Below are 10,651 nucleotides of genomic sequence, written 5' to 3'. Positions count from 1 at the left end.
AGACACGGGTCAGACCTTCAACTAGTCTGTCACATGCCACAGCCTCCAAAAAATGTACACAGAGAGAGAGAGAGAGAGAGAGAGAGAGAGAGAGAGAGAGAGTCACACACACAGTCACACACACACACAGTCACACACACAATATTCAAAAACGATTATACCAAAATACAATGCCACAGCACATTTAACAAAGCAACACAACACACACATACTTAATTAACAAAGCAACACAACAAATACTAAGTTTACAAAGCAGCACAACACATACATACTAAGCTAACAAAAATTATTATACCAAAATTCAATATTAATACCCCAACACATTTTACAAAAGCAATACAGTACACATAATATTGTAATCAACTGTAATTCACATGACTCCAAATTAATATTGTAATCAACTGTAATTCCCAAGACTCCAAATTGATATTGTATTACAGAGACTGAACAGACACTGTACATAACAAACGAAACACCAAATGCATACTGAGATTTATACTATTTTCATTTCAATACAGTAATGGCAAAGTTTTTCTTCATTCTAAAAATAAAACTGAATGCAGCGATAAAATCAGCAACAAAATCCGGTATCAGTTGTCTCAAACAAAAATAATCACGTAGATTTCGTTCGTGGTCTGCGAAGATATCCAATCAAATTAAAAGTAGATCCTTTTATCCGCTCACCTACAAGCGACGTCTAGTCTAACTTTAATTAAATTGGGAACAATCACATTGCTATTTTGTTTTCTGGAAGAGTGATAAAGTACATGAATACTGTGTTAGGACTTGACAAGTTAAGAACATAGATTTAGTCACGATATTTTCGTTGTACAGAATGCACATTTGAATTTTTCAAGGGGCGGATCAAAAATACGTTAACATGAAAAGGGGAATAACTCTTAGTATGGAACAAAAGCGAAAGTAAAAACCACGTGACATAGTTACACTGGACGCTTTTCGGCTGCCAATAAAAGTCGTACATAGCTTAGAGGATGGCTAACTTTGAACAACAGTTACATTTAGCTGTTAGAAACGGAGACAGGGAGAAAATAGAGAAATTGCTAGATAAGGGGGTGGATGTTAACTGTTTATTCTACGGCTGGACGCCTCTACAACTAGCTTTACAAAAAGGTAGATTTTCTGTATTAAGTTCGAATTTCCTCTAATTTTAATAAACGTTCGCATTTGAAACTGACCATGATAGGCGACTAAAATGCAATGCATTTATAAAGCAACGAATGATGTACTTTTATACATATCTAGCATATATGCTATAAGTCATAACTTTACCTTACTATTTTGATGAGGACTTTAATACACGTATCAACACTTCGCCGCAAGTTACGTCCCTTTGCGGGGTCAGCCAAAGGTCAATCGGTGAAAAACCCAGTTTTCCTTCTTTACCTTACCAAATGTAAGATGTTATTACTTTGAATTTTAGCCAATTACCAAGTTTTCATACAAGTTAATGGGTTGCCCCAATCTGGGGCATATTGTAGTTGACTGCAATTGATGGAAAAATAACAGATGTCAAAGCTACAGATAGGAAAATTAGAAAGGCCAACGTAGGGAAATACGATTTTTATCCGGGAGATGGCGGACAAGGGACGTAACTTTCGCGAAGTGTTGATACGTGTATTATATATTGCATTGCTGGTCTATAGTCTGCTCCAGTCTATTGTTGAGGATTTTTATCTTATACTAGTCCGCTATTTTGATGGTAATTTTATTTTATGTCCGCTATTTGAAGGATAAATTTGTACAAGTTCACAATATATTGACAGAGACATGTGTCTCTGATATTGGTGATGATTTTGTCTTACAAGTAGTCCGAGTTGTCTTACTTTCCACTACTTGTAGGGTATGAGGCAGTAGCGTTACTTCTTATAGACAGAGGGTGTGACGTACATCTACACGACAAAAACAGTGTCTCTCCATTTGAGGAATGTCTACGCAAGAATCTCACCAAAGTAATTATTTGTTTGCGTTCATTTTGAATTAAATTGCGGGATTAAAGAATAACATGCAAGACCACCACTACATATGACACCCCCTCCCCCCGAAAAAAAAACAACAACCAGAAATAGCCTCAAATAGGTGATTTGGTCTATAACAACAATCCTCTGCTTCATTAGACGAAGACAGACTGAGATGAGACACAGTCTCTGGTGATTCTTATGGTGTGGTGCATCTTCGCTAGCTTCACAGCGTTCCTCTTTTGAAACACCGTGGAGCGTCACCCTTCCCTAGCGAAGATAGGCTGCTATGAAACTGAACGCGTAGCACAAAGAATGAATTACAATAAAACACGGTTGAACATACATATCAATCCAATAACACGTACATCTATATAAAAGTTATCTTCCTTTGTTGAATTCGTCACATTCTATGAGAAGTCTTAATTCCTACCATATTTTGGAATGTTATAAATATATCTGTTTCCGCTTGAAGTCTGCGGGCAAATGAATATAGCATACATATTGACCTTATATAATGCAACTGTTTCATTATTGTAAATTTATTTTCTTAGCTCCATTTGTCTTGAAAAAAAAATTAAAAGCCTATCATCTTTTGTGTCTTCAGTTGAGAATTCAAATACTTTTTTTTATACTTCTTGGAAAATAATTTTCGTAATGTAGACTAAATATGTAGGGATGGGGGTGGGGGGGATCAGTATCTCAAGCACCTGTAGTGCGGTCCTGATAGAACTCTGTACTTTCTTTCATTCCTCTCTTATTAAACAATGCCAGGGATACAGTACCAGACAATGATTAACGATACAGTGCGCCAATCATGCATAAAATATAAACACAATATTAAATGTTGAGCTGAGCTTCCTCGTTTGTTTACATATGACAACTGTGAGGATGTATGTTTATAATAAATTCATAAACAACAATTTCTTCCAATTTTATTGAAGAGAATTTGCAAGCTTTATCTAGTAAATCATGTATATTTTTTGCCGTCGTAAAAAAAAAAAAATCCAAAGTTTACAATATATTTTTGATGACTTGAATTTTTTCAAGCGCACATAGACTTGATTTTGCCCCCCCCCCCCCCCCCCCCCCCCCCAAGTACAATGAAAATTGCACATGCACTACACGCACATTATATATCATGCCTGATGGCGAGTTTCCTGTTTACATATGCTCACACATTTCTAGTTTTACTTCCATCCATTGGCTGACGTCTCGATTTGAGGGTTTTTTCTCGACAGGATGTAAAACAATCCATCCGTTGGAGTTCTTTTTACATATGTTGATAATGGGTCCTGATTTGTACATTTTTGGCTCTGAGTGAGGAAAAAACAAACGTATTCTCTTAGTATGGCAGGTATACATAGTGGGCGGTTCAAGTACTACTAAATTCTAATTAAATTTGGGTCTCCCTGGCCACTACCTGGAATAGATTTTACGTGCAGGAACGCAGGGTAGTATCTATGGTCTCTACCATATGAAGCATGATTTGTCTATTCCAAATTAGGGCTCTCTCAGGCATACAGCATACAGTAATCTTCAATTTACCAGCTCAACATGCTAGTATGTTATAAATAATAAATATACATGTACTCTCTCAGTAAATATCAAATCAAATATCAAAATCACATGTACATGTGTGTATTTTATTTCAATAACAAAAAGTTCATGAATGTAGTAAAAATGATGTAAAGTCAGTCTTGTATTAAAATCTTGATTAAGGGAGAGTTTCGGGGAATGCGGGGAGAGTTTCGGAGATGTACAGGAGAGTTAAGGTCACCCACCCTTAAACATCAATTCCTTTATTCTTTAAACCAATGAGGTTTATCAGTTATATACACAAGTACGTAGCATATAATGCATAAGATTATTTATTCATTGATTCTTTATTTTGCAAGAGGAGAGAGAGAGGGGGGAGGATGGAGAGAGGAGAGGAGAGAGAGACAGCTTATAATTATAACATGACGGTCTATTTCTCTGTGCATTAAAACATTTATCTATCCTACAGGTCCTCACGAAAGTGTTGAACAAAGGAGAGGATGTGAATGCGGTGTTATCCAACGGAGAGCCGCCAATTTGTGAGGCTGTGAAAAATGCAAACAGAGAATTGGTATCCGTATTTATTAAAGGTAAAAACAGATCATGATAAATGCACCACTGCTATAACAGTGCATGGGGTATTTAGTGTATAACAAAAGGATAATGAACAATTGTTTATTGTTGAATAATGATGAAAGTGAAGTAGATGAAATTCACATGACTGGTAAATGATTAGAAGCTGACCTTTTTGCACTTGAGACTTTTGCCCTTTGTAAAAATAAGAAAAATCTAATTTTCTAAAAATGTGTTTGGTAAATGATTAATTTTATTTCATATTTTCACGAAGAGAAAGTGTCTGCAACTTTCTACCAAGATAGTTGTATGAAAATATAACTTATTTTTAAAACATTGTAATAAAATATGCTCTTTCCATAGACTTCAATGTTAAATTCTAGGTGAAATAAATCAGCAGTAAGCAAAATTATAAAAATTCCTATGATGGATTATTTTATTTGATGAACCCTTCAAAATGATATCATGACTACAAAAATTTCACCATCCATTTATTAGATATGAAATATGGTCGTTACATAATATACATTGAATGCCTCAAGAAAGTAGACTGTAAAGCATTGCCCGTTATGTCTCTTTGGGTATAACTTCCTTGACGTCATTTCCCCTGAGGATCCGGGTTAGAATAGGTCCTCAGCAACCCTTACTTGTCGTAAGGGGCGACTAAATGCGGCGGTCCTTCGGATGAGACCGCAAAAACCGAGGCCCCGTGTCGCAACAGGTGTGGCACGATAAAGATCCCTCTCGGCTGTAAGCGTCGAGTATAGGCCTAAATTTTGCAGCCCTTCATCGGAAATGATGACGTCTCCATATGAATGAAAAATTCTCAAGCGGGACGCCAAACAACATACAAGCAACCGACCTTAACGTCAAGTAACTTTACACGTACTTAGGACAAGTCACATCTACACCTCTCTTTAATTGTAAGGTCACCCAATATTTTATGTGTTTTACCCCTTAACCACTAGCTGCAATAATGTAGCCCTCTCTGATTTATTTATTTATTTATTTATTTTTTAGGGAGAGGGCTACAACTCCTTAGGATCTCCGTAATGGTGCAAATGCGGGAGTGATTCACTCCCACAACATTTGCGCTCATTCTAAACATTTCCTGACTTTCTTTACGTAAATAAAATGATATTCTATGTTTCTTAGTCAATATATAAATTTACAACCTGCAACTTGAGATTTGTGAGGCTCTATTCTACCGTTTTCAACAATTTCGATAAATTCCAATTTCTCGATTTATATTTGTGCGCCATGTTTGATGTACTGAAGTATAAACTTCCGATTGTCAAGTCATTTGCATATGCCATATAAGGTAGTATTTACATCAATGGACAAGTATGGAGGCGAAAGCTATTTCGTCGGTATTGAAAAGGTTTGAATTTAATATCAAGTTAAAAACCGAACAGCAGAGTGTAAATTCTTTCTGCAACAATATGATTTTCCTTTCTTTGTCGAAGTGGCTCGAGTAACTACATTTTCGCGCTGATTGTCGATGTTTAGGTTTTTCATTAGATCCACCTACGAGATCTCGCGATAACAAGCATGACGGAGCAGACGAAGAATTTTGCATGCTGTACATTGTATTTAATGAAAAACACCTTTATTAGACATGCCCGAGCACAAAGTTGGTACTCCTTTTGGTGTAAACAACATTTGGGACTAATACACAGAGTTTATTATCGGTTATTCATAAAATTATTTTGCACCATTACGGAGATCCTATGGAATTGAAGCCCTATCCCGAAAACGTCAGAATTATAAAAAAATTGGATAGGGCTACATTATTGCAGCTACTTAACCACATATCCAGATGTTGAGTTTAACCTTCATAAGACCAATTATTCCAGTCCGAAATCTGTTCAGAATGATTATATTTTGACGACAATCGCACAATGGGCAGGGCTTGCTATTTATCATTCAAGAGATTTTTTGTATGCATGCTAGAAAGCCCGACATACATGTATGTCACCTTTTGACCTGTAAATCAATCGGGGTCATTTCCTACCTGTTACCAAACTTCATATGAAGTTTGATGACCGTCAGATTTAAAGGAGTCTCAAATTATCATTCTGCCAGCAATTGCTGTATGCACGCTGGGGGAAAACTCCATGACCTTTGACATCTGAACTTAGAAATGAATGGGGACACCTACTCGTCATGGTTACCCTTCCAGTGAAGCCTGACAACCATCTGACAAAAAATTCTATAATTATCACTCGGTCACCAAATGCTAACTGCATGCTAGAAAGTGTCGTGACCGTTGACCTGAAAATTGTTAAGGGATATCTGCCAGACATGGGTTTTGGTGACTCTGCTAGACACGGGTTTTGGTGATCATGGGACAAAGGGGTCTTTTGTTGTCGATTAGACCCAACTGATATATATGTATGTTAGAAAATCCCTGTTTTACCTGAAAATCAGTAAGGATCATCCAATAGTATTGACCTGCCAGGTTGCTATTAAGCCAATTGTTCTTTAATTATCGGTCATACAACAATTTTCATATACATGCTAGAAAGCTTGTGACCTTTGACCTTTATACCTGAAAATAAATAAAGGCTGTTTACTACCTGTAGTTATGGCCAACCTGCATATAGTGTTTGTTGACCATTGTTCAAGGGCACTTTAGACAGCAACAACTGTTCGCCTTTACAAAGCCCAATGCCCTTTACCTTTTCACTTGAAAATCAATAGTGTTATTTGCTAGACAAATCATGATTAACTTGTCTGCCAGGATATGATGTCTGATGATGAGGATGAACAAGTGAAGATAACGAACAGTGATCAACCTCATAAATTCCAAAAATAATACAAAGTTAAGAGTAGGGCAAACCGGAGGTGGGATCAGGTGCCTAGGAGGAGTAAGACTCCCCCTGTTGACCTATCACACCTGTCGGAAGCCCTATATCTTCATCAGGAGTAATCCGTAGTCAAAATCAGTATGTGAAGAACGGTCTAGCAATTGGTATGAAACACGTCTAGCAGCATTCAACCCAGTTTAACTTGTATTTGAAAATTAAATCATTATAACGATCATAGAATTTGCGAAATGCTTACTTTAAACGGAATTGTTGAAACCCCTTAACATCAACTTATTTGTCAGTAGCCTACCTAGATCTAAAAATTGATCATATACAGAAATGCTCTCGTGTATCGAATCAGTTGGGAGACATAAGCACCTACGCAGGTGGTGATGGAATATATTGCTAAACAAATATGAGAAGTTGATGACCCAGAAGCTTAAGTCATCGTGTTTGTCGTACGTTTGCTTGTTGTAATTGGTCGAAAAATATTTACCGACCGACAGGCGCAAGTGATCAGCATAAAAGATTTGTTACGATCATCTGTTCTTTCTTTTTTCCTAACATAGTAGGTAAATGCAACGTGAACACGGTTGGGTGTAACGAAGAGAGTCCGCTGTTCACTGCTGCCAGATCGGGTTACAGCGACATCTGTCGTCTTCTGCTGGACGCAGGCGCAGACTCGGACTTTGTTCATCCATCTAATCAGCACACACCTCTCATCACAACCGCTAGCAATGATAACGATGATGTCATCAAAGTACTTTTGAAGGTAAGATGTAGCTCCCGCCCTCACCCCCACCCCCACCCCCCAACAATACAGGAAAAACAGCTGTTCAAACTGCAGGATATTATTATAGATTAACATCCTGGACAGAAGTATATTGTTGAGGGCTTAAGGTAGAACTGTAAAATATAAGCTTATGTATCTGATGTAAGCCAGGTTGTTTGCCATGACGTTTGTTAAAGCGATAGAAGTGTGCTTTAGGTCAAGGGGACTGGGTTCACCCCAAGTTCTGACCAGCTTCCTATCAGGGGACTGGGTTCACCCGAGTTCTAATCTGCTTCCTATCAGGGGACTGGGTTCACCCCAAGTTCTGATCAGCTTCCTATCAGGGGACTGGGTTCACCATAAGTTCTGATCAGCTTCCTATCAGGGGACTGGGTTCACCCGAGTTCTGATCAGGGGACTGGGTTCACCCCGAGTTCTGATCAGGTTCCTATCAGCAGTTTGGGAGATAACCCGATAAGAAAGGCTTTCAAACAATTACATCACATACAAGGGGTTGGCTGAGGCTGACGATGGAGTAGAGAAATAGAGAATTAAAACCTTACTCCCTATTAAACAAGGCTTAATCAACATGAGTACAAGATAAACGTTTTCGAAGTGGAAGATTCTAAAACGCTGATTTCACTTATCTATCTTGATTTCTAATTACGCTTACCTATAATTTGTCCTATAATTTAAAGGAGTTCCTGTTTGTCAACGTTGAGGTACATCGAATACACGTACCGTGAATTACATATATTCTCAGGTATCAATTTTTCATTTTACATCATTGATACATGTATGAAAACTTTCAAATTGATAATTATCTTCTGAAGTTGGAAAGAAAATGTCAAATCTCGGCACACTGTACTTTATTTTCACTACATTTACCTACCTTATTAAGCTACTGCACACGTATCCCCGCACTTTTTGTTCTAAATAAATGTATCCGTCACTCCTCGTCCAAACACAATCCCGTCAAATCGCATGAGAAAAACAACAATAACAACAAACAAACAAACAAACAAAAAACCTTCCCCGTAAGGATACGTATTTGACTTTCTCCTCCTATGTTGTTGTTTTTTTTTTATGAAAGGTGAAGATAACACACAGTGATCAATAACTCCTATTGGACATACTAGGTGGATCAGGTGCCGAGGAGGAGTAAGAATCCCCTGTCGACAGTGTATATTGTGCTCTTGCCCCATAAAGATTTTATTCATATAGAAAATGTTCCTACAAGGGGTGATTTTTCTGTACAGAGAACATTTCCCCAGGCATAAAAAAACCCCGGAAAGATAACTGTAGAAAAAACTTCCACGCAATCCGGATTTACATATAGTTTCCTAATATCAATGCTGTAAGCGTTTCTTGGCTTAATGAATGTATACAGTTATATGTTTATTAACTTTATTCATGTTTATACACACTGCATTTCAAATCATTCAAAAGCTTATCCTTGGAATTTTTACATCTGTGTGTCTGTTATTCATTGGATTGGTCGACTATGAGCTGAAATTAGTTTAATGGTTGGTTTACATTGACGACATGTCTAGTTTTTACTGGCAACACTTAATTTTTCGTGATGAAACTTTTATTTTCCACATATTTAGTTCCTCTGGCGACACTCTTGGTTTCCATTGAAAACACTCTTTCAACATATTATAGTACACATCCTATAAATACAGCTTTATCACAAAATTCAACTCGAGAAGTACTGAAATAGTTTTAATTTTGTAAGTGCAAAGTTTTCTATCATCGCGGAAGAAGCCTCCTTCCTAGCGATTCTGTTGAAGTACACTTTACATAAAATCCAAACCGATCCGGTAAAGGGAGTGCTCTAGGGGAATGTAGACAGAAAAAGTTTCCTCAGGTGGAGATTACCACTGTGGGGTTGATATCGGTGAGGGGAAAGTTTTCTATATGACACCTGTGCTCATCAGATGACAAATATTTGTGATAATGTTTGCCATACGACTTTCATATATCAGAACAAAAAGGACAGTTTTTTCGTCAAGGAAACACGAATATTTATGGCTCAAAGACAGGAGCTATGATTTTTATTCACAGAGCATTGGAATTATGTTTTAAAATAGCTTGAAAGATGACTATCACAACACCCTGGTATGATTTTCTTTTTTAAGACGGTATATAATTTTCTTCCGTCCATACTGTCATTCAATATCTCACCATTGCTTCAATAAAGCAAGAGATTCTCAAATTTCTTTTTGATTTCAATCTGTCACTTTGATAATTAGGAAGCCTTTTCATTTCAATAACAGCATGGTTGTAACGTGAATCACCGTGACGTCATCGGAAAGTCAGCGCTCTGGCATGCGTACAGCAACAGCAACACAGACAGCATGAAACTTCTGCTGAGAGCCGGTGCCGACAAAAATCTTCTCAACTCCGAGGGCCAAACCATACTGGACGACGCCAAGGACGCAGACGACGATGACGTCATAGAACTTTTGACTAAATTCAATCAATCTTGGACTTGACGCATAGCATGATGTAGAGAAAAATTATGTGTTCATTGGGGATTTTTTTCTCTGTATTTTTTTTTAATTATCTTTGATTCATGGAACATAATCATATGGGACTAGATTGATGTTATGATTAGATGCAAAGTTACTTATTGTGAGAATTAATATCAATCTTTTAGTTTTTGTAACATGGTCAATAAATATCAAATTTAGAGACATTTTCATGTGATTCACGACTTTTTATCATTATTCTGTAACGTCTGATGAATTTGATTAGTCTGCTATTTCAGTAGTGGGTCGCGGGACCACTTCCGGCAAATCACGGAGGATTTCAATCGGGACAGGAGAACTGATAGACGGTGTTGTAAATTATCGCAGGACATGGATTTAAATGAAATGTCATGGGCAAAAGAATATAACCTGTCAACAATATCACCACTCTTTGTGTGCAGAATAAATGAAGAGAAGATTTCGTGTTGAACAGCATGGTCATTGGCT

The 10,651-nt window shown here is 37.3% G+C and overlaps 1 protein-coding gene across 2 annotated transcripts; it reads left to right on the top strand.

Moving 5' to 3' along the window:
* The first annotated feature begins 917 nt into the window (after positions 1-917).
* On the top strand, positions 918-10,382 carry LOC125682274 (ankyrin repeat domain-containing protein 6-like). Of its 2 annotated transcripts, none has more exons than XM_048922740.2 (5): positions 918-1,131; positions 1,861-1,970; positions 3,985-4,105; positions 7,468-7,670; positions 9,950-10,382. In XM_048922740.2, exons 1-5 carry the CDS (start codon positions 993-995, stop codon positions 10,166-10,168), a joined length of 792 nt encoding a protein of 263 aa, XP_048778697.2. In that variant the 5' UTR covers positions 918-992; the 3' UTR covers positions 10,169-10,382. The 2 variants fall into 2 exon arrangements, with proteins under 2 accessions (XP_048778697.2, XP_056009669.1); XM_056153694.1 differs by having other exon boundaries at positions 939-1,131; positions 7,471-7,670.
* The last annotated feature ends 269 nt before the right edge of the window (positions 10,383-10,651 follow it).

The sequence above is a fragment of the Ostrea edulis genome, chromosome 2, assembly GCF_947568905.1.
Source record: "Ostrea edulis chromosome 2, xbOstEdul1.1, whole genome shotgun sequence".
Classification (NCBI taxonomy): domain Eukaryota; kingdom Metazoa; phylum Mollusca; class Bivalvia; order Ostreida; family Ostreidae; genus Ostrea; species Ostrea edulis.
The sequence above is the reverse complement of the archived record's forward strand: the minus strand, read 5'-3'. Positions and strand labels throughout refer to the sequence as shown.

Bases quoted from the DNA above. Each gene is read 5' to 3' on its own strand.
- LOC125682274 (XM_048922740.2), top strand. From the start codon at position 993: ATGGCTAACTTTGAACAACAGTTACATTTAGCTGTTAGAAACGGAGAC. The intron at 1,971-3,984 runs GTAATTATTTGT...TCTATCCTACAG, and splicing joins TACGCAAGAATCTCACCAAA to GTCCTCACGAAAGTGTTGAA. The intron at 7,671-9,949 runs GTAAGATGTAGC...TTTCAATAACAG, and splicing joins TCATCAAAGTACTTTTGAAG to CATGGTTGTAACGTGAATCA.